Source organism: Pinus tabuliformis, chromosome X, assembly GCF_031772625.1.
Source record: "Pinus tabuliformis cultivar Carrire ecotype Pingquan chromosome X, CPIR1, whole genome shotgun sequence".
Lineage (NCBI taxonomy): Eukaryota > Viridiplantae > Streptophyta > Pinopsida > Pinales > Pinaceae > Pinus > Pinus tabuliformis.
In genome coordinates, this window is record NC_142308.1 from 47,771,744 (window position 1) to 47,793,133 (window position 21,390).

A 21,390-nucleotide genomic window follows, 5' to 3' on the forward strand; every position below is an offset into this window, starting at 1 on the left:
TTAATTAATTATTTTACGAACAACTGCTAAGATCAAATTCGAATTTTTACTTCTCTATTTTAGTTCAGGGACTAACTAAAATAGGAAGGTATCCTGAAATGCTATTTATAGCAGTACTAAATTTAGAACTTCTATATTTAGCATTTCTTGTTGCTATTTTCAACAGGTTTCTTGTGACCTTTGCTTGACCTTCTTCCCTTTCCTTCTTCAAGATCGAACCTGTAGAAGAAAACCCTAAATCAATTGCAGAAACCCTAACCTTCCTTTGCAAGTGTGAGAGAGAAATAACCCAAAGACAAGTCTCCTTTGTCCTCTTCCTTCTTTGTTGCCTTCTTCTTTTTCCTCCTTCACTTGAACGTGGGAGTGATGAACGTGCTCCAAGGAGGTGGAGTTTACTCCTTTATGTAGGCTTCTCAAGGTGGATGTTGCTCCTCAAATTAGGCCGAATTGCCAGCTGTCAGGCCGACTTGGTCTTGAAGGGTATTTTGACAGTTTTAAGGACAAAAATAATTTTCTTTACAAGTTACAATGTACTTGGTGGGTTCTTCAACTTATGATAATGACTCTTTTGACTTCATGGCGTAGGACCAACCCTATAAGCACTTAATGGGGGCCTGACCCATAAAATAAAAGACCTTGAATTTGAAACCCATGCTCCAAAAATAATAATAATAATTTTCTTTCATTTTACAATTTACAAGAATCAAAAGTACATTTCATATTTATGAAGACCGAACCTAGTTACCCATTTTTCAACAACCACCACACTGCACCACATACCTTTCCCACCTTGCATTTTCCCTCATGCATTTATAATGAGGGGATGTGAGGTTATGAAACCAAGCAGATGAATTAAGTTGATGCCATCTCATGATAAGAGACTGACAGGTGTGAGTGCGACTCACCTTTCTATACGGGATATTCCCTCCAAGGATGACACCTCGCTAGGGAAAAGAATAACGAAAAAATAACCAAAAATAATCCATAAAAAATGAAAATTCAAACACAAAAATTAAGAAAAACATAAAAAAAATTAAAATATCCAAAAATAAACAAAAAAAACACCAAAAAAAAATAAATAAATAAAAGAAAATTTAATATATGTATAAACTAGTAAAAGAAAAAAGAAAAAGAAAAAAAGAAAAAATATATATAATCATTAAAAAAAAAGAAAATGAAAAAATTATTAAATGGGGTCCCTGCGCCAATTGCGCTGCCAGGGCAACAACCCTTTGGCGGCGTGGCCGGGGCAAGGGTTTGATTCATGGAATCGACCCCCACCCTTGGCGGCAGCCCTTTGACAGTGTGGCTGGAGCGGGGGATCGATTCCCGGAATCCACCCCCGCCCTTGGTAGCAATCCTTTGGCATCGCGCCAGGGCGGGGGGTCGATAACCGAAATCGAACCCTACCCCAACCACACAACCAAAGGGCTATGCAGCCGAGGCAGGGACTCTATTTTTTTAATTTAATTTTTTGGAAAAATTTTAATATATATTTTAATGATTTTAATAATAAAAAAATTTAACGCATAACTCTTCGAGATAAATCACAGCAAAATTTTATAATCAATGTTTTGAATCCCCATTGAATTTCATCTTTAAGACCAAGATGGATATACCCCTACTGAAGTTCATCTTTAGGACCAAGATGGATATAAGATCACCATATTGCATAGTTATAGTAGAGATGCAACAGTAAACACCAAATGGTCAAGAAGATAAAAATCATTAAAAAAGGAAATATTAAGTCAAAGTTACTATTATTATTAATGTTTCTTGGTCAATTAATAAATGAATAATTAAAACAATTCATAAATAAACTATAAATTAATATTGAAGAGATTATAATTTATAAATAAATAAATTACAATTATTTTTAATTATTATTTATACATTTTTTTTTTATTTAGTTAGTACTAATGAACATCGCTACGATTAGAACTAACTCTCATGAGCTTTAGAGTGAGATCGGGTAGTGGTGTACTCCCAAGGCTCCCCTGGACTATTGAATTTGTCAGATTTGTAATACTAAGAAGGTGGAAGATGAAAAGCACTTCCTTCTAGACTGCCCGACTCTTGCCCACATCCGCTCTCAATTCCCTTTCATCAGCCACACCTTTAATATTCTTGACTTATTAAGCCAACCCAACTATAACGATCTTGGAATGCTTCTTTCCCTGCTCTTTGATCACAAAAACAAGATTTTGAAGAATGATAATTAGACTCTCTTTTCTTGAGGTCCGATAGACCACATTGGCCTCTTTGATCACAAAAACAAGATTTTGAAGAATGACAATTAGACCATCTTTTCTTGAGGTCCGATAAACCACATTGATCTTAGTGGACGTTAACCATCATCATTTTTAATATTATCTTCATCCTTTAACTTTCTCATTAGAGATTATTCTTTTTATATTTTTCTATTATGTAATTTTATTCTACATTTATTCCTTTTTATATGTAAAGATTTTTGGTAATTTCCTTTATTAATTTATTTTATTTTATTTAATAATATTTATTAATTAAAATAATTATATTTTAATTTCTTATTATATTACAAATATTTATTTATAAATTATAATCTCTTCAATATTAGTTTGATAGTTTCTTTATGAAATATCTTAATTATTTTAGATCTTAAGCTTTTGTGATCCATATTGTAAATGAGAGTGTCTTTCGAAAGACACTCTAATTTATGTTAATAATTTATTTATTAATTCACCAAGAAACATTAATAATAATAGTAACTTTGACTTAATATTTCTTTTTTTAATGATTTTTATCCTCTTGACCATTTGGAGTTTACCATTGCATCTCTACTATGATTATGCAATCTATTGATCTTGATATCCATCTTGGTCCTCTCAGTAGGGGTTCGAAACTCATGAATCATCCAGAAGTATTATACTTTAATCATGAATCACATAAGCGTCCATTTTGAGAATATATATATTTTTATTTTAATTTTTTTTCTTAATAATTATTTTTTCAATATATATTTTAATTAAAATTTTTTATTTTTAAATTTTATTATTATTATTATTATATATATATATATATAATTACTTTTAAAATAGTTTTTAATAATTTTGTATTTTATATATATTTTAATATTTTTGTATTATATATATATTTGTTTTCCGATTTGTTTTTTTTAATTAAATTATGTATTTGTTCGTCTTTTTCATAATTATATATATATATATATATATATATATATATATTTTATTTTTTAATTTTGTTTATTTTTTAATATTTTTTAAATAACGTTTTACATTTTGTTTTATATATAATTTTTTATTTTTTAATTTCTGAGTTTTTTTGGCCCTGATGATAGATGGAGTTACTATTTGAAATGTTTTATAAATCACAAATTCTACACAGTTCTAATATGGAATCTCCAACAATAATTTTAAACATTTTTTTTTTGAATTATGTTTTTTTATTGGTTAATTTATTGTTTTTTTTTCAAAAGTTTTAAACATTTTTTAATTGTTTCTTTTATTTTTTGTTTGATTTAAATTTTGTTTTCAATTGTTTTTTTTAATAATTTATTTTTGTTTTGTTATTTTGTCTATTTTTGGTTTAAGTTGTTTTTACTTTTTAAATTTGTGGAGAGTTTGGGTCAAAATACTTTCACTCAATTAATTTGCAATTTTTTAAAAACTATTTCCAAAGTTTATTAAAGTTTTAGATGGAGTTACCATTTGAAATGTTGTATAAATCACAAATTCTACACAGTTCTAATATGAAATCTCCAACAATAATTTTAAACATTTTTTTTTGAATTATGTTTTTTTATTGGTTAATTTATTGTTTTTTTTCAAAAGTTTTAAACATTTTTTAATTGTTTCTTTTATTTTTTGTTTGATTTAAATTTTGTTTCCAATTGTTTTTTTTAATAATTTATTTTTGTTTTGTTATTTTGTCTATTTTTGGTTTAAGTTGTTTTTATTTTTTAAATTTGTGGAGAGTTTGGGTCAAAATACTTTCACTCAATTAATTTGCAATTTTTTAAAAACTATTTCCAAAGTTTATTAAAGTTTTTGTAAAATTATATATTAAATTTATTTTTTTAGAAATATTTTTAAAAATTGAATTTTTAATTTTTGATTAGCGGATGTCTAATTTTACATGTTTTAAAATCAATTTGTCGGAATTAAAAATTGTTTTAAAAAACTCTCTCTAATAGCCAAGTGTACTCATAAATTGGATGTCTAATTTTACATGGTTTAAAATCAATTTGTCGGAATTAAAAATTGTTTTAAAAAACTCTCTCTAATAGCCAAGTGTACTCATAAATTGGATATATTTGAGACTTTCCCTTTGTTTTCTCAATAAAACATGCTGAGGACTATGAAATACAATTAATTATGTAATTTTTTTTCATAATTAATATTTTATTTCCATTCATTATCATATTTAGTTTTAACAATAAAACAATTGATTTATTTTTTTGCTTTTTCATTAGTCATAAGTCTTTTTACTTGCTTTTTCTATTTTTGCTTGCTTTTTTCTATTTCAATTTAGTGTCTTCTCATTTAAAATTTTTTAATTTTAAATGAATTCCTAATTACATCTATTTTTACTCGCTACAAAGGAATTTCAAAATATGTTAAAACTCTCATATAATAAAATATTAATAACTATAAACTTTGAATTTAGGCTTTTGTGATCCATCTTGATTTTTGAGAATTTTTAGGTGATAATCACATCAAAATTCCTTTGTCGTGACGATGAACCAGACAATCTATAAACTTTGAACACATTGACAAATGAATTTTGGTGTGATTATCACTAAAAAATATGAATTTTGGTGTGATTATCACTAAAAAAATCTCAGAAACTATAAACTTTTTATATTTCTATACTTTTAATAAAATGCATTCATTGATCTATTAATTTGGAGTTAATAATTTTTATTTACTTTTAAATAGAATAAGATAAAACCTGCACTTGGTCATAGCAAGTACTTGAGAAGTACATCGATTCAAGATCTCTCTCTATTAATAGACCCAAACTACATACCTATGACAGACATATACTGATATTCGACACTGATACAATCTTTAAACATTTACACTATTTCATTATGGCAAGAGACGACACTGATATAGTCTATAAACATTGGCACTGTTATATGAAGCCAAAAGAATATAAGAGCCTTTATAATGGAGGTTTAACAAAATTTCCAATCCAAACTATACGACATTGAGATTGAGAAGCCATAAATGACAACCCATTTAACCTCATAGCGATCTCTAAGACGTACGAACTACATAATTTCCATATTAATGTCGCCCGTGAGCCCACCAAGAGAATTTATCATTGTTTCAAGCAGAGAATTGTTCCAAGATGGTGGCAAAAGATTAATGTAATTACAAGCGTGTGAACAAAGGGGGAGCCAACCTTCAAACTTGCAAATATAACTTGAAGCCACAAATTTAGGTTTCATGAAGGAAGAGATTAAGCAAAACCATATGAAGACATGATTAAATCATGAGGGAGGACCCCAACACACAAGAGGGGGTTGAATGAGGAGGGGAAGAGAAGGTTGAGAGTGAAGAGGGGAGAGGGAAGGGGAGAAGGCGGATGGGGGAGGAATAAGGAAAAATTGACAATTTCTAAACTGGGTTTCCAAATAGGGAAAAGAAAAGCATAGATTTCAAACATTAAGATCATGAACTTAGGGAATAGGATGGAAACTTATCTTGTCATTAATATCCAATTTACCTTCTTCCAAAGAGCAGGCTTTGTTAGCTTCATTATCATCATCAATGTTGTTGTTCCTAAGAATATGGTAAGATTCACTTGAACGAAATGCCTTCATTAATCCTTTTATTCTATAAATGATCTGGGAGAGGGAGTTATCCTTCAGATTGCCTTCTTTTATAATGTATTGGATGGTTACCAATAAGTCCCTGAGAATAATGATATCTATAATAGCTTTCTTCTTAGCAATACATAATCTTTGGAGAAGACCATATAAACTATGGAAATATTTAGATAGACATACCACTGTACTTTGGAGCAACTAATATGGATAACTTCTACTATCAATAATTTCTGTTGTCAATTATTTTTTACTTGTTGCATAAGAGGCATGTATAAGCAACACCGCTCCATATTAGACTTGTTTTTAATTAATTAATTTATATTATTTTATTAAATTTTTGTTTTTTTACTGAATATTTTATGTGAATCATTATTTTTGGAAAAAACATCAAATATTATAGTTTTTGACTTAAAATTTATAAATTTGCTATTTCTTCAAATTTTTAGATAAAAATCATTTATTTGACATGTCATTTTTAGCTTAAAAAGTCCAAAACATGTATTTTTTTAATTACGCCGTAAGGCGTTCCCCTCTGAAATCAACCTCCCCAATTGCCTTTCTGTCATGATCTTGACCATTAGATGCGTTGTTAGACGATTAAATGTTTTTCCACCGTTAGATGCTATCAAGGCAATTAAATCGATTCAGTGGCTCCACTGGGTTTCCAGCAAATTTGTCGCGGTAGTGGATCCAAGCATTTTTCATTGGTAAGATGGATGGATTTTGTGCTCTGTAGGTCGGCCGTCTCCGTCCATGGCTTTTAAAATGTTCAATCAAAGTTCTTCCTCTACGACAATATAATGTGGATTCATATTTGAAGAAGAGGATTTTCTCAATGGTTTATAGCTTTGCTGGAGATTGGCGAGAGGAGGATTCGAACCGGCGTCAAAGGATCCATTTATATCGGCCGCTGTCCAGGTATTTTTGAGAGATTCTGTAAAGTTTTTGAAAGTCAGGTGGCCTGATTTATGTTTTGGAGGAAAATTTTGCTCAAATCTTAGATCCGGCGATTCGATCTTCATTTTCGAGATGGAAGCTGTACTCTTGTATTTATAGATGTGCGATGTATAGGATTATTTAGTGAAATTTTATCTTTTTTATTGGAGATCCGTGTTCTGCTTTTTGATAATGGATTTTGTTGCATTTTTAAAATCTTGCAGAGATTTTGTTTGCTTTAATTTCAAGCGAGGATATTGTCATCTTTCTCATATGTTTTGGATATCTTCTCTGATTTAGCTATTATTTGGGTTACGTAGGTTTGGATTTTTTTGAAATTTTGCAATTGATATACCTAATTGAGCTGAAACCCCAGCTGTGGAGGATATTCGCCGGTAATTTGTGGCCTTTGACGTCGGCTGCTTTTATAACAGGGTTTAATCCGTGTCTTTGAGGTCCCCGGCATCGCTTCTCGTGGAGAGATTTGGCTGGTGGTGTTCCAGGGCGGTGAAATCGGCAAGTTTGCCGTTAGCCATACATTTTGTCATTATTTGGGGAATTTAGACCGTGAAAAGTGCAGTAGGGAGATTAGGTCCCGTTGGTAGAAATTTGGTTTTTTCAGAGCTTGAATTGCCTTTTTTGAGATCAAACCTTTGTTAAGGTTAATTGTGTTTTTTGAGATTTGCGAATGGCTCCAAGTAAGGTAAGGAAAGCTCTCGGTGCTGTGAAGGACCAGACGAGTATTAGTATAGCAAAGGTTGCAAGCAACAATGCGCCGGATCTGGATGTTGCCATTGTAAAGGCAACAAGTCATGATGAAGTACCTATAGATGAAAAATATGTGTATGAAATTTTGCACCTCACCTCTTATTCCAGGGGTTATGTTAGTGCTTGTGTCCACAGTCTGTCCAAGAGGATCAGCAAAACACACAATTGGATAGTGGCAATGAAGGCGCTGATGCTCATTCATAGGCTATTTCAGGACGGTGATCCAAGTTTTGAGCGGTAAGTTCTTCAGGGAATGAGGCGTGGTGCACGCCTGCTCAATCTGTCTGATTTTAGAGATGATTCACACTCAAATGCTTGGGACTATTCCGCATTTGTACGCACATATGCCCTGTATCTCGATGAAATATCAGTTGATTTGTCAAAATGAACTCGTGTTGTTGCTCATTTCTACACTGCTGTAGTGAGTGCCATGGTTGCTATATGATGTGAACTTACCGATTATGATAGACTTGCAACCATCTATGCTGCAAAAATGAAGTATATTCTTCATTTCTGAAAACATGTACAGCCTAGATAACTACCACCATGGTCTACATAGAAGGACAAGCTGCTTATTGGGAAGAAATCAACCCTTAATTATAGCAACGCCTTCAATCTGGATAAATTAGGTAGTGCACTTTCAAGAAATCATAAGTAGCATATTGAACACCTAAAACGCCAAGAACCTGGACTGGTGGTCTGCCGAGTAATCCAACTGCTTTATTGTTGGTAGACTTCTTGTATTAAATCACAAGGTGGAACTCCTACAAATAAGCTTTGCACTGCAGATGGACTTGCTGTTAAATTTTGAACTGAGGGTTCAGGAGCTGGAAAAGTCTGTGATCTGTATGCAAGATTGTTTCGTTTCCAGCAAAATAGCATTGCAGAAGAGGAAGGGATATGCGATTGAGATACACACCTGATAGCAGAATTGTGGGGTACCCACTCCAAATGATGATGATTACCCACTCTATGGTTGACCCATTTTTCTTGTTTCAGCACTGCAAATTTCTCATTCACTCAGTCATATCTCAATCGTGAAAGAAATGGCAAAGATGAATAATGAAAGAAAAGGTCCTATATAAGATTCAAATTTAATTTGAGATGCATGGATTATGGGAAAACCCATGGATTTGGATTTTCATATCCTGGAGACTGTTGCTCTATTTGCCACTGTACTAATAACAGCATGTATCTTACAGGTTTGAACTTTGGACTCTGGCCCCCTATTGCAATGTTATGATATCCAGAAACTTATTTCATTCATCATTTGTCGTAGGTGATAATAGACAAATCTAGACTCATTAGATTCATCATAACCCCCTGATTTGTAAAGAATCCAAAGGTTAAGATAGCTGTATGTTTATTTTTTGTTATAGCATTTAAATACATGTCCACTCTGCTTTTATTTGTATCATGTAATTGATTTTTGTACAGGATGGAACTTCAAACTACATGAAGGGTTTAGTGCTGCTGCTCTGTTACTTTGTCATTGGATCGTGCTTCTTTCTGTTGCAAACACCGCTCACAAAGGGTAGGGATTTGGTTTGAGGTATTATCAATATCTTAATCAAATGATTTGCAATATGGGTTTCTTCATTTCTAATACATTTATTTAATACATTGTGTGCAGGACATCGTCATCACCATCATGCTGTAAACACTCCAATCCTGGATAAAAGAGTTGTGACAAAAACAAATCCCATGCCTGCTAAACAGGCAAGTTCTACCAATTAAAATATGTCCTTATCACTTCGAAACCCACTGCTCATTTAAATAAATAGATAATTGCCTAATATGAAATAGAAATCTCATTTCGTCTGTGACATTGAAATTTTTCGCTAATATTATGCAAATGTGCGTTTCACAGTTCTAGAAACGGATAAGGAGACAGGAAATTGGCGTATGGTTCTGGCAAATGGGCATAGTTTTCATACGTGTGGAATGAGAAATCCTCTCCTTCACACTGATTATTTCAATAAAGCAATCCGAAGTATTCTTTTTATTAAAAAACCGCTGTTGCAAGATTTATAGTTTGTTCTTTGTACAGTCATGGCTCCACAGAACTTTGTAGTTTGTTCTTTGTACCGTCATGGCTCCGACAAACCCATGATGTTCACCTTTTTCGGGAAAAATAAAGATGCTGGCATATTGTTCGTTCTGTTGTTTCTGTTAGGGATCAAAACAACGCCTCATGTCTCAAAAGTGTTTGTCCGTTTGTCAATCAATTATATATATATAAATGAAAGAGGAAAGGCCTCAAAACTATTCAGGATGAGCCCCAACCATAACTTTTATAAATTTTGAAATGCAATTTATATACCGTACTTGAACTTATCCCCATTTCAAATTCCATGGATGGGAAAACTACCTGGTAACTAAACCTACCCATTGAAAATATACATTGGTGTTTAATGTCAATGATAACAATTAAACCCTTATTCGCAAACCAATGTTAATGTGAATAGTCCCACTCGGGTTTCGGTCCTCCCACCACACAATATTAGTGCTAACAGTCCAATTTTCATTACAAATTAACGTTATCAACGAATAAAAAATTGGAAAATCCTATTTCCACCACTATAGGATCATTAATGCGTTCTTACATGCGCGGGAGATAGACGTTTATAACTAGATAATAAAAATAAAAACGGCGTGTTACCCCTGCGCGTGTTATAAAAGTCTATCTCCCGCGCATGTAAGAGCGCATTAATGATCCTATAGTGGTGGAAATAGGATTTTCCTAAAAAATTCATGGCCAGTATTAATGCTAACAGTCCAATTTTCATTCCAAATTAAAGTTATCAACGAATAAAAAGTTCATGGCCAGATTTATGGTAGATGGAAATTATAAATGCAATGAGGAAGCCGTATTTAATGATAATGATTATCAATAAATTAAATGCGATCGATATTTGTTTAAAAGTATTTAATTATTAATTTACATGTTTATTTTATTTTATAAGAATAATGTGATATTTTACCGGGAATTATGACAAATGTAGTGAACTATTATTGATTTATTGTATGGTGGTTATTATTTATTTATTTTTACGCCATAAGGCGTTCCCCTCTGAAATCAACCTCCCCAATTGCCTTTCTGTCATAATCTTGACCATTAGATGCGTTGTTAGACGATTAAATGTTTTTCCACCGTTAGATGCTATCAAGGCAATTAAATCGGTTCAGTGGCTCCACTAGGTGCATCTAACCCTGAGACTGTTCATTACCTGTAACAACTCGGTTCTCGGTTCGGTGGCTCCGCTGGGTGCATCTAACCCTAAGCCTTTTCATTAACAGAAATAACTCAGTTGTTCGATGCCAAGCTCTGTGAAAAAGCTCTGCAAAACCCTAACTCATCTAGGGTGTTCGATGCCATGCTCTGTGAAAACGCTCTGCAAAACCCTAACTCAGCTAGGGTTGCCTCTTGGGTGGCAGTTATTGCCTCTTGGCCACGACGTTGCAGTGTACCGGTCTATGCGTCTTGCTTATCCACTGCTACTGCCAACTACTGCTACCGAATACCATCCAGAATCTAGTTTCACAGGGTGCAAGTAAGCTTAATTTTTGTTGATGGGTTAGCCGTCTTGTAGCGATTTACACATTAGGTATCTGAACATTCTTTTGTTTTCTTGTTTTCTTTAATCTGGTAATTCTCTGTTTCTTTTCCTGCCTGCAGGTCCTGTGGTTGTTCTGCAATTCAAGGACTTACAGCACCGAGGAAAGCACTTCCCATTTCTTCTTTTTCAAATACCTGTCTCTGGAACACCGCCGAGTTGGGTTGCAAACTCACAAGCCCTGCCGATGACAGGGCCTATGCAATTTGCCCATGCTTCAGGGGCATCTTCAAGTAGGAGCTCACCGTCAATCTCAGACTATGAAATAATGCAGAAGAGGATTCCAAAAATCATCAAATTTTATTTTGCATTCCAAAATCCATCAATTTCCAGCAAATTTGTCGCGGTAGTGGATCCAAGCATTTTTCATTGGTAAGATGGATGGATTTTGTGCTCTGTAGGTCGGCCGTCTCCGTCCATGGCTTTTAAAATGTTCAATCAAAGTTCTTCCTCTACGACAATATAATGTGGATTCATATTTGAAGAAGAGGATTTTCTCAATGGTTTATAGCTTTGCTGGAGATTGGCGAGAGGAGGATTCGAACCGGCGTCAAAGGATCCATTTATATCGGCCGCTGTCCAAGTATTTTTGAGAGATTCTGTAAAGTTTTTGAAAGTCAGGTGGCCTGATTTATGTTTTGGAGGAAAATTTTGCTCAAATCTTAGATTCGGCGATTCGATCTTCATTTCAAGATGGAAGCTGTACTCTTGTATTTATAGATGTGCGATGTATAGGATTATTTAGTGAAATTTTATCTTTTTTATTGGAGATCCGTGTTCTGCTTTTTGATAATGGATTTTGTTGCATTTTTAAAATCTTGCAGAGATTTTGTTTGCTTTAATTTCAAGCGAGGATATTGTCATCTTTCTCATATGTTTTGGATATCTTCTCTGATTTAGCTGTTATTTGGGTTACGTAGGTTTGGATTTTTTTCAAATTTTGCAATTGATATACCTAATTGAGCTGAAACCCCAGCTGTGGAGGATATTCGCCGGTAATTTGTGGCCTTTGACGTCGGCTACTTTTATAACAGGGTTTAATCCGTGTCTTTGAGGTCCCCGGCATCGCTTCTCGTGGAGAGATTTGGCTGGTGGTGTTCCAGGGCGGTGAAATCGGCAAGTTTGCCGTTAGCCATACATTTTGTCATTATTTGGGGAATTTAGACCGTGAAAAGTGCAGTAGGGAGATTAGGTCCCGTTGGTAGAAATTTGGTTTTTTCTGAGCTTGAATTGCCTTTTTTGAGATCAAACCTTTGTTAAGGTTAATTGTGCTTTTTGAGATTTGCGAATGGCTCCAAGTAAGCTAAGGAAAGCTCTCGGTGCTGTGAAGGACCAGACGAGTATTAGTATAGCAAAGGTTGCAAGCAACAATGCGCCGGATCTAGATGTTGCCATTGTAAAGGCAACAAGTCATGATGAAGTACCTATAGATGAAAAATATGTGTATGAAATTTTGCACCTCACCTCTTATTCCAGGGGTTATGTTAGTGCTTGTGTCCACAGTCTGTCCAAGAGGATCAACAAAACACACAATTGGATAGTGGCAATGAAGGCGCTGATGCTCATTCATAGGCTATTTCAGGACGGTGATCCAAGTTTTGAGCGGGAAGTTCTTCAGGGAATGAGGCGTGGTGCACGCCTGCTCAATCTGTCTGATTTTAGAGATGATTCACACTCAAATGCTTGGGAATATTCCGCATTTGTACGCACATATGCCTTGTATCTCGATGAAAGATCAGTTGATTTGTCAAAATGAACTCGTGTTGTTGCTCATTTCTACACTGCTGTAGTGAGTGCCATGGTTGCTATATGATGTGAACTTACAGATTATGATAGACTTGCAACCATCTATGCTGCAAAAATGAAGTATATTCTTCATTTATGAAAACATGTACAGCCTACATAACTACCACCATGGTCTACATAGAAGGACAAGCTGCTTATTTGGCAGAAATCAACCCTTAATTATGGCAACGCCTTCAATCTGGATAAATTAGGTAGTGCACTTTCAAGAAATCATAAGTAGCATATTGAACAGCTAAAACGCCAAGAACCTGGACTGGTGGTCTGCCGAGAAATCCAACTGCTTTATTGTTGGTAGACTTCTTGTATTAAATCACAAGGTGGAACTCCTACAAATAAGCTTTGCACTGCAGATGGACTTGCTGTTAAAGTTTGAACTGAGGGTTCAGGAGCTGGAAAAGTCTGTGATCTGTATGCAAGATTGTTTCGTTTCTAGCAAAATAGCATTGCAGAAGAGGAAGGGATTTGCGATTGAGCTACACACCTGATAGCAGAATTGTGGGGTACCCACTCCAAATGATGATGATTACCAACTCTATGGTTGACCCATTTTTCTTATTTCAGCACTGCAAATTTCTCATTCACTCAGTCATATCTCAATCGTGAAAGAAATGGCAAAGATGAATAATGAAGGAAAAGGTCCTATATAAGATTCAAATTTAATTTGAGATGCATGGAATCGGGTAATTCTCTGTTTCTTTTCCTGCCTGCAGGTCCTGGGGTTGTTTTGCAATTCAAGGACTTCCAGCACCGAGGAAAGCGTTTCCCATTTCTTCTTTTTCAAATACCTGTCTCTGGAACACCGCCGAGTTGGGTTGCAAACTCACAAGCCCTGCTGATGACAGGGCCTATGCAATTTGCCCATGCTTCAGGGGCATCTTCAAGTAGGATCTCACCGTCAATCTCAGACTATGAAATAATGCAGAAGAGGATTCCAAAAATCATCAAATTTTATTTTGCATTCCAAAATCCATCAAATTCCAGCAAATTTGTCGCGGTAGTAGATCCAAGCATTTTTCATTGGTAAGATGGATGGATTTTGTGCTCTGTAGGTCGGCCGTCTCCGTCCATGGCTTTTAAAATGTTCAATCAAAGTTCTTCCTCTACGACAATATAATGTGGATTCATATTTGAAGAAGAGGATTTTCTCAATGGTTTAACTGAGGGTTCAGGAGCTGGAAAAGTCTGTGATCTGTATGCAAGATTGTTTCGTTTCCAGCAAAATAGCATTGCAGAAGAGGAAGGGATTTGCGATTGAGATACACACCTGATAGCAGAATTGTGGGGTACCCACTCCAAATGATGATGATTACCCACTCTATGGTTGACCCATTTTTCCTGTTTCAGCACTGCAAATTTCTCATTCACTCAGTCATATCTCAATCGTGAAAGAAATGGCAAAGATGAATAATGAAGGAAAAGGTCCTATATAAGATTCAAATTTAATTTGAGATGCATGGAATCTGGTAATTCTCTGTTTCTTTTCCTGCCTGCAGGTCCTGGGGTTGTTCTGCAATTCAAGGACTTCCAGCACCGAGGAAAGCACTTCCCATTTCTTCTTTTTCAAATACCTGTCTCTGGAACGCCGCCAAGTTGGGTTGCAAACTCACAAGCCCTGCCGATGACAGGGCCTATGCAATCTGCCCATGCTTCAAGGGCATCTTCAAGTAGGAGCTCACCGTCAATCTCAGACTATGAAATAATGCAGAAGAGGATTCCAAAAATCATCAAATTTTATTTTGCATTCCAAAATCCATCAAATTCCAGCAAATTTGTCGCGGTAGTGGATCCAAGCATTTTTCATTGGTAAGATGGATGGATTTTGTGCTCTGTAGGTCGGCCGTCTCCGTCCATGGCTTTTAAAATGTTCAATCAAAGTTCTTCCTCTACGACAATATAAGATGGATTCATATTTGAAGAAGAGGATTTTCTCAATGGTTTATAGCTTTGCTGGAGATTGGCGAGAGGAGGATTCGAACCGGCGTCAAAGGATCCATTTATATCGGCCGCTGTCCAGGTATTTTTGAGAGATTCTGTAAAGTTTTATAAAGACAGGTGGCTTGATTTATGTTTTGGATGAAAATTTTGCTCAAATCTTAGATCCGGCGATTCGATCTTCATTTTCGAGATGGAAGCTGTACTCTTGTATTTATAGATGTGCGATGTATAGGATTATTTAGTGAAATTTTATCTTTTTTATTGGAGATCCGTGTTCTGCTTTTTGATAATGGATTTTGTTGCATTTTTAAAATCTTGCAGAGATTTTGTTTGCTTTAATTTCAAGCGAGGATATTGTCATCTTTCTCATATGTTTTGGATATCTTCTCTGATTTAGCTGTTATTTGCGTTACGTAGGTTTGGATTTTTTTGAAATTTTGCAATTGATATACCTAATTGAGCTGAAACCCCAGCTGTGGAGGATATTCGCCGGTAATTTGTGGCCTTTGACGTCGGCTGCTTTTATAACAGGTTTAATCCGTGTCTTTGAGGTCCCCGGCATCGCTTCTCGTGGAGAGATTTGGCTGGTGGTGTTCCAGGGTGGTGAAATCGGCAAGTTTGCCGTTAGCCATACATTTTGTCATTATTTGGGGAATTTAGACCGTGAAAAGTGCAGTAGGGAGATTAGGTCCCGTTGGTAGAAATTTGGTTTTTTTAGAGCTTGAATTGCCTTTTTTGAGATCAAACCTTTGTTAAGGTTAATTGTGCTTTTTGAGATTTGCGAATGGCTCCAAGTAAGCTAAGGAAAGCTCTTGGTGCTGTGAAGGACCAGACGAGTATTAGTATAGCAAAGGTTGCAAGCAACAATGCGCCGGATCTGGATGCTGCCATTGTAATGGCAACAAGTCATGATGAAGTACCTATAGATGAAAAATATGTGTATGAAATTTTTCACCTCACCTCTTATTCCAGGGGTTATGTTAGTGCTTGTGTCCACAGTCTGTCCAAGAGGATCAGCAAAACGCACAATTGGATAGTGGCAATGAAGGCGCTGATGCTCATTCATAGGCTATTTCAGGACGGTGATCCAAGTTTTGAGCGGGAAGTTCTTCAGGGAATGAGGCGTGGTGCACGCCTGCTCAATCTGTCTGATTTTAGAGATGATTCACACTCAAATGCTTGGGACTATTCCGCATTTGTACGCACATATTACCTGTATCTCGATGAAAGATCAGTTGATTTGTCAAAATGAACTCGTGTTGTTGCTCATTTCTACACTGTTGTAGTGAGTGCCATGGTTGCTATATGATGTGAACTTACCGATTATGATAGACTTGCAACCATCTATGCTGCAAAAATGAAGTATATTCTTCATTTCTGAAAACATGTACAGCCTAGATAACTACCACCATGATCTACATAGAAGGACAAGCTGCTTATTTGGCAGAAATCAACCCTTAATTATAGCAACGCCTTCAATCTGGATAAATTTAGTAGTGCACTTTCAAGAAATCATAAGTAGCATATTGAACACCTAAAACGCCAAGAACCTGGATTGGTGGTCTGCCGAGAAATCCAACTGCTTTATTGTTGGTAGACTTCTTGTATTAAATCACAAGGTGGAACTCTTACAAATAAGCTTTGCACTGCAGATGGACTTGCTGTCAAAGTTTGAACTGAGGGTTCAGGAGTTGGAAAAGTCTGTGATCTGTATGCAAGATTGTTTCGTTTCTAGCAAAATAGCATTGCAGAAGAGGAAGGGATTTGTGATTGAGATACACACCTGATAGAAGAATTGTGGGGTACCCATTGCAAATCATGATGATTACCCACTCTATGGTTGACCCATTTTTCTTGTTTCAGCACTGCAAATTTCTCATTCACTCAGTCATATCTCAATCGTGAAAGAAATGGCAAAGATGAATAATGAAGGAAAAGGTCCTATATAAGATTCAAATTTAATTTGAGATGCATGGAATTAATTTGCATAAGGGAAGAGAAATGGTAGAGAAGAACAGAGCAAACCCTAAAAAAAATTAAAAAAATCAGAGCAAAGAGTAATGACTAACCCAAGCCAGGAAAAAATATAGTTGACAGAAAAAGAATGTCCAAAGAAGAGTGCAAAATAAGTCTACAATACCAGTTACCATGTGACAGAGAACGCTGATATTAAAGAATTAAAAATTCCATTGACCATATGGACAACTTTGCTTCACCATATTTTTAGAGTTGTTTGCAACAGGTGATGATCAAGATCTAGTATCCTCCTCTATCGCATAAAAACACACATACTTTTACATCCATGTAAACACACCAAAAACTCAAAAGGGAGTACTTGCGTTGTTTTCCAACCTGTGGCTACTCGCCCATTTCCTCTTTTTCAAATACCTGTCTCTGGAACATCGCCGAGTTGGGTTGCAGACTCACAAGCCCCACCGATGACAGGTCCTATGCAATCTTCCCATGCTTCAAGGGCATCTTCCAGAGGTATTGAAAATTGATTCTTATCTATGTTATGTCGTTTTCTAGACTAACTATCTGAGAGCATTACAGTATGCAAGAAAAATTGTGACATTGTATTCTTTAGTTCAGGATTCTAGTAATTTATTTCAGGATTGTAGTAAAACATGTGGTTCTAATGAATTTTTTTGTCACTTCGTTCTGTTCCCAGATACTATCCCTTTGATAGAGGATAGTTTTTGTCCTTGGAAAACCTTTACAGTTTGCTAGCTGTTGTATGTATATCTACTGTTCAAGTAATAGTATGCAGTTTTTATTATATATTTATATATTTGCTTTATCATTGTTCCAACTTCGGGTAGTAACTTAACATTTGTTTGTCATGATGTGGTGATTTGTTAGAGTAGAATTTGGAAAGGATACAACTCTGTGCCACATTATCTTTTGTTGACACATTCTTTTTCCATCTCTGCGGCCTTTGTATGACAGATCAATTGATTTGTCAAAATGAACTTGTGTTGTTGCTCATTTCTATATTGCTGTAGTGAGTGCCATGGTTTCTATATGATGTGAACTTACCGAGTATGATAGACTTGCAACCATCTATGCTGCAAAAATGAAGTATATTCTTCTCATGAAAGAAATGGCAAAGATGAATAATGAAGGAAAAGGTCCTATATGAGATTCAAATTTAATTTGAGATGCATGGAATTACTTTGCATAAAGGAAGAGAAATGGCAAAGAAGAACATAGCAAACCCTCAAAAAAATAAAAAAAATCAGAGCAAAGAGAAATGGCTAACCCAAGCCAGGGAAAAATATAGTAGACAGAAAAGAATGTCCAAAGCAGAGCGCGAAATAAGCCTACAATACCAGTTACCATGTGACAAAGAACGTTGATATTAAAAATTCCATTGACCATATTGACAACTTTGCTTCACCATATTTTTAGAGTTGTGATGATCAAGATCTAGTATCCTCCTTAATCGCATAAAAGCACACATTGACATCCATGTGAACACACCAAAAAATCAAAAGGGAGTAGCTGCGTTGTTTTCCAACCTGTGGCTACTCACCCATTTCCTCTTTTTCAAATACCTGTCAATCAAACAACGATCTGCCAAAAGGTTGAGATAAACCCCTCCCAGTGCGGATGGGTTGTAGCTAAGTTGATGGTGATCTTTTCTTGCCAACAACCCTTCTCCCACCCACAATGGAATCACATGGTTGGCATGAATAATTTGGTGTTCTGCAAATGTTGCAGCCATGCATAGAAAGAATAATTGCAAATGAATAGTCTCCTTACCTAGTGCATTGTAACTCAAGCTTAGACAAGCATCGAGGCTATGGTCATTTCGCAGTCTCTGAGCGGTCCATTTCCACTGTAGTGGATCAATACACCCTGCCTTTGTCCTCCCTACAACTTTTAGTGCCTGGGGAAGCTCACAGTTAATTCATAGGATAAATCTATGCTTTATCTTCTTTTCAATGACCATTTAAATTTATGCCTTACGGCGTTTCCTTTGCAACATCTGATGCAAATGCTAGTTATATCTACCTACAGAATGTGTATTTTTTTGTCAATTGTTCAAAATTATTATTTTTTAGTGACAATTATTTTATGTATATTGTAGTATTAATTAACGATACATGAATATATAAAAATCCTAACTCCAAAATATTAATATTATTATTATTTTTTAACTTCGCAAAAAAATTGAAAATTCCATTACAGAAAAACATTGCAAAGAGAAACAAAAAACACAAACTTGAAAAACACTTAAAAAACTAACATCTCATAATGATCCAGATCTTTTATTTCAATGATGCATACAAAATTGCATTTCAAAGACGATGTAACCAAATGACATACACATAAAAGAAGTGGAAATAAAAAACAACCATGAGATCAAAGGCACACAAACAACTTGATAATGGAGTTCACCCAGTGTGGGTTATGTCTTCGGGCCCTACTCAATGTGCGGAGGACTCTATCATTAATTGATAGCACAATCAAATTACAAGAAATTACAAAATGACACCTTATATCTCCACTTTCGGGGATGGATTGAAAATGTAGACCCCTACTGAAAAACAGACTGCATGGTTGGATTCCTAACGAAAAATCGTGAAAAATGATGATAAAGTCGACCCAGTTCTGTGCTGGTGACCTCTAGATTCCCTGCAAGATTCTATACCGAATATTCCCTCCAAGATTCTTTGGAATCTTTCTTGAAATTCGTGCCCAGGTGGGGTGTGGTTCGGCTCCGAGTTCTGTAGGAAATGAATGTCGGGTTCCGTAGGTCGCACCCTCCCCGCACATCGCATTGGGTTTGGTTTAAATAGGCAGAGTTTTAAAAACCAGGCACCAGACACGACGGTCAAGGCAACCAAAATAGGCCGCTAGTGGGCCGGGGGTTGCGGGTTCAACCCTGGACCTGCCCACCGGTCGATGTTTAATTTTTATGTGGCAACAAAATCCATTATGGTTTGACCTCCAATGGTCTTCCCCCAACCGTATGGTGTTATATATATATATATATGTTCGTGATTTAAATATTGTGTAACCATCGTCAGCCTAGCCGGGTTTGACTGGTGGAGTTTGACTGCCTGCCCGACAACGGCCAGATTTAATTTTAATTTTTAATTCAATTTGTCCATAAAGACCCTTTTTCTCGCCAACAATTTTGGGGGTTACTAGACATTTTAAACAGGTGCCAATTTGGTCACCGTCAGTGACCGAAACACTGCAATTTTTCACCTCTTCAACAGAATCTGGAGATGTTGATTGGTTTGCCACATGTCACGCTTTGATTGGTCTGTACAACTGATTGGGATGTTGACATCCACTGCCACATGTCACACTCTGGTTGGCTCTCCTTCACCCGTACGACCATGTCACCTTGCTGACGTCATCATTCCTACGAATGCTGTCAGCATCAATGCTACTGGCATAAACATGCCAAGTGTCCCTGTGGGTCCTGCCTGCAAGAAATTTAGTTGTTTCTAAAAAAAATCATTGGGTTATAACGACAAGCTCTTCAATTGGAGACTGGTTTTGCTATGCTTTCAGGACTTTGAAAATTTGTCCTTTTAGGGTCCTCTTGGATCCCCACTAATGAACTTTTGGGCCACAAAAGCTTTATTAGTCAATTGGAAAGTGAAGGAATTTCTCCCTCACTTTCTCCATTTTAATCCAACGAGCCTTGCTTGGATGCATTCCCTTGAAACCAATATAAACGTACTCCACGTCTCATCGTCGTGAAGTCCTAGTTTTCCTATTAAGAATGATATCTTTAGGTAGCTTGTCCAAGTATTCAGGTGCAAAATTGTCCACTGTAGGAACTTGTCCAACCTCTTCGGTGTCCATGATCAAAGGAGGCTCATAAAGCTTTAAGTTTTCAATGTTCACCACTGAGTAGATTTGCATGTATAATGGCAAATCGAGACGAAAAACATTGTCTCCAATCTTCTCTAATATGATGAATGGGCCATATCGAAATGGTTTCAACTTCTTTCCTTCTCTTCATTCTATCTTTGTTGACGTGGAGCCATACCCTATCTCCAACCTGGAATTGGTGATCAACCTAGTGCTTGTCATGTCGAGCCTTGTATTGAGCTTGAATTTTCTCCAATTACTCCTACACTGCCTAGTGAATCATCTGAATTCGTTGAATGAACCTCCACACCTTGTCCCTGTTATTTAGCTCACTTGAGTCTTCATCTCTCCCAAAGACCATGTCTAAGGGATCCCTTGGAAAATATCCAAATCATGTCTTGAATGGTGAGCTCTAAGTGGATGAATGCACATCCTTGTTGTATGCATGTTGTACATAAGGAAGCTGCCTGCCCCACAACTTTGGATGCTTGCCACAATAGCCTCAGAGTAGATGTATCACTTTGTGGTTGACAACCTCTATTTTCCCATTGGTCGGCAGATGAAATTCCGTACTCCTCTTCAACTTGGTGTCCATCATTCTCCACAAAATTGTCCAGAAATCTTCAAGGAAATGAGAGTCTCGATTAGAAACAA

At 35.8% G+C, this 21,390-nt stretch overlaps 1 protein-coding gene and 2 pseudogenes across 2 annotated transcripts; all 3 read left to right on the forward strand.

Annotated features, from left to right (window-relative positions):
* Positions 1 to 6,436: 6,436 nt before the first annotated feature.
* Positions 6,437 to 9,701, forward strand: LOC149138253 (vacuolar cation/proton exchanger 1a-like). The gene is made up of 5 exons (XM_089448655.1): positions 6,437 to 6,754; positions 7,093 to 8,742; positions 8,978 to 9,074; positions 9,174 to 9,259; positions 9,411 to 9,701. Exons 2-5 carry the CDS (start codon positions 8,656 to 8,658, stop codon positions 9,414 to 9,416), a joined length of 276 nt encoding a protein of 91 aa, XP_089304781.1. The 5' UTR covers positions 6,437 to 6,754; positions 7,093 to 8,655; the 3' UTR covers positions 9,417 to 9,701.
* A 2,744-nt stretch (positions 9,702 to 12,445) lies between these two features.
* On the forward strand, positions 12,446 to 12,913 carry LOC149138254 (putative clathrin assembly protein At2g25430 pseudogene; annotated as a pseudogene).
* Positions 12,914 to 14,591: 1,678 nt separating this feature from the next.
* Positions 14,592 to 16,150, forward strand: LOC149138255 (putative clathrin assembly protein At2g25430 pseudogene; annotated as a pseudogene). The gene is made up of 2 exons (XR_016265038.1): positions 14,592 to 14,977; positions 15,430 to 16,150. The product of XR_016265038.1 is annotated as a putative clathrin assembly protein At2g25430 pseudogene (transcript).
* Positions 16,151 to 21,390: the final 5,240 nt, after the last annotated feature.

Excerpts from the sequence above, each read along its gene's own strand:
- LOC149138253 (XM_089448655.1), top strand. The coding sequence starts at position 8,656 with ATGGGAAAACCCATGGATTTGGATTTTCATATCCTGGAGACTGTTGCT. Across the intron at positions 8,743-8,977 it reads TAACAGCATGTATCTTACAG|GATGGAACTTCAAACTACAT; the intron begins GTTTGAACTTTG and ends ATTTTTGTACAG. Across the intron at positions 9,075-9,173 it reads GCAAACACCGCTCACAAAGG|GACATCGTCATCACCATCAT; the intron begins GTAGGGATTTGG and ends CATTGTGTGCAG.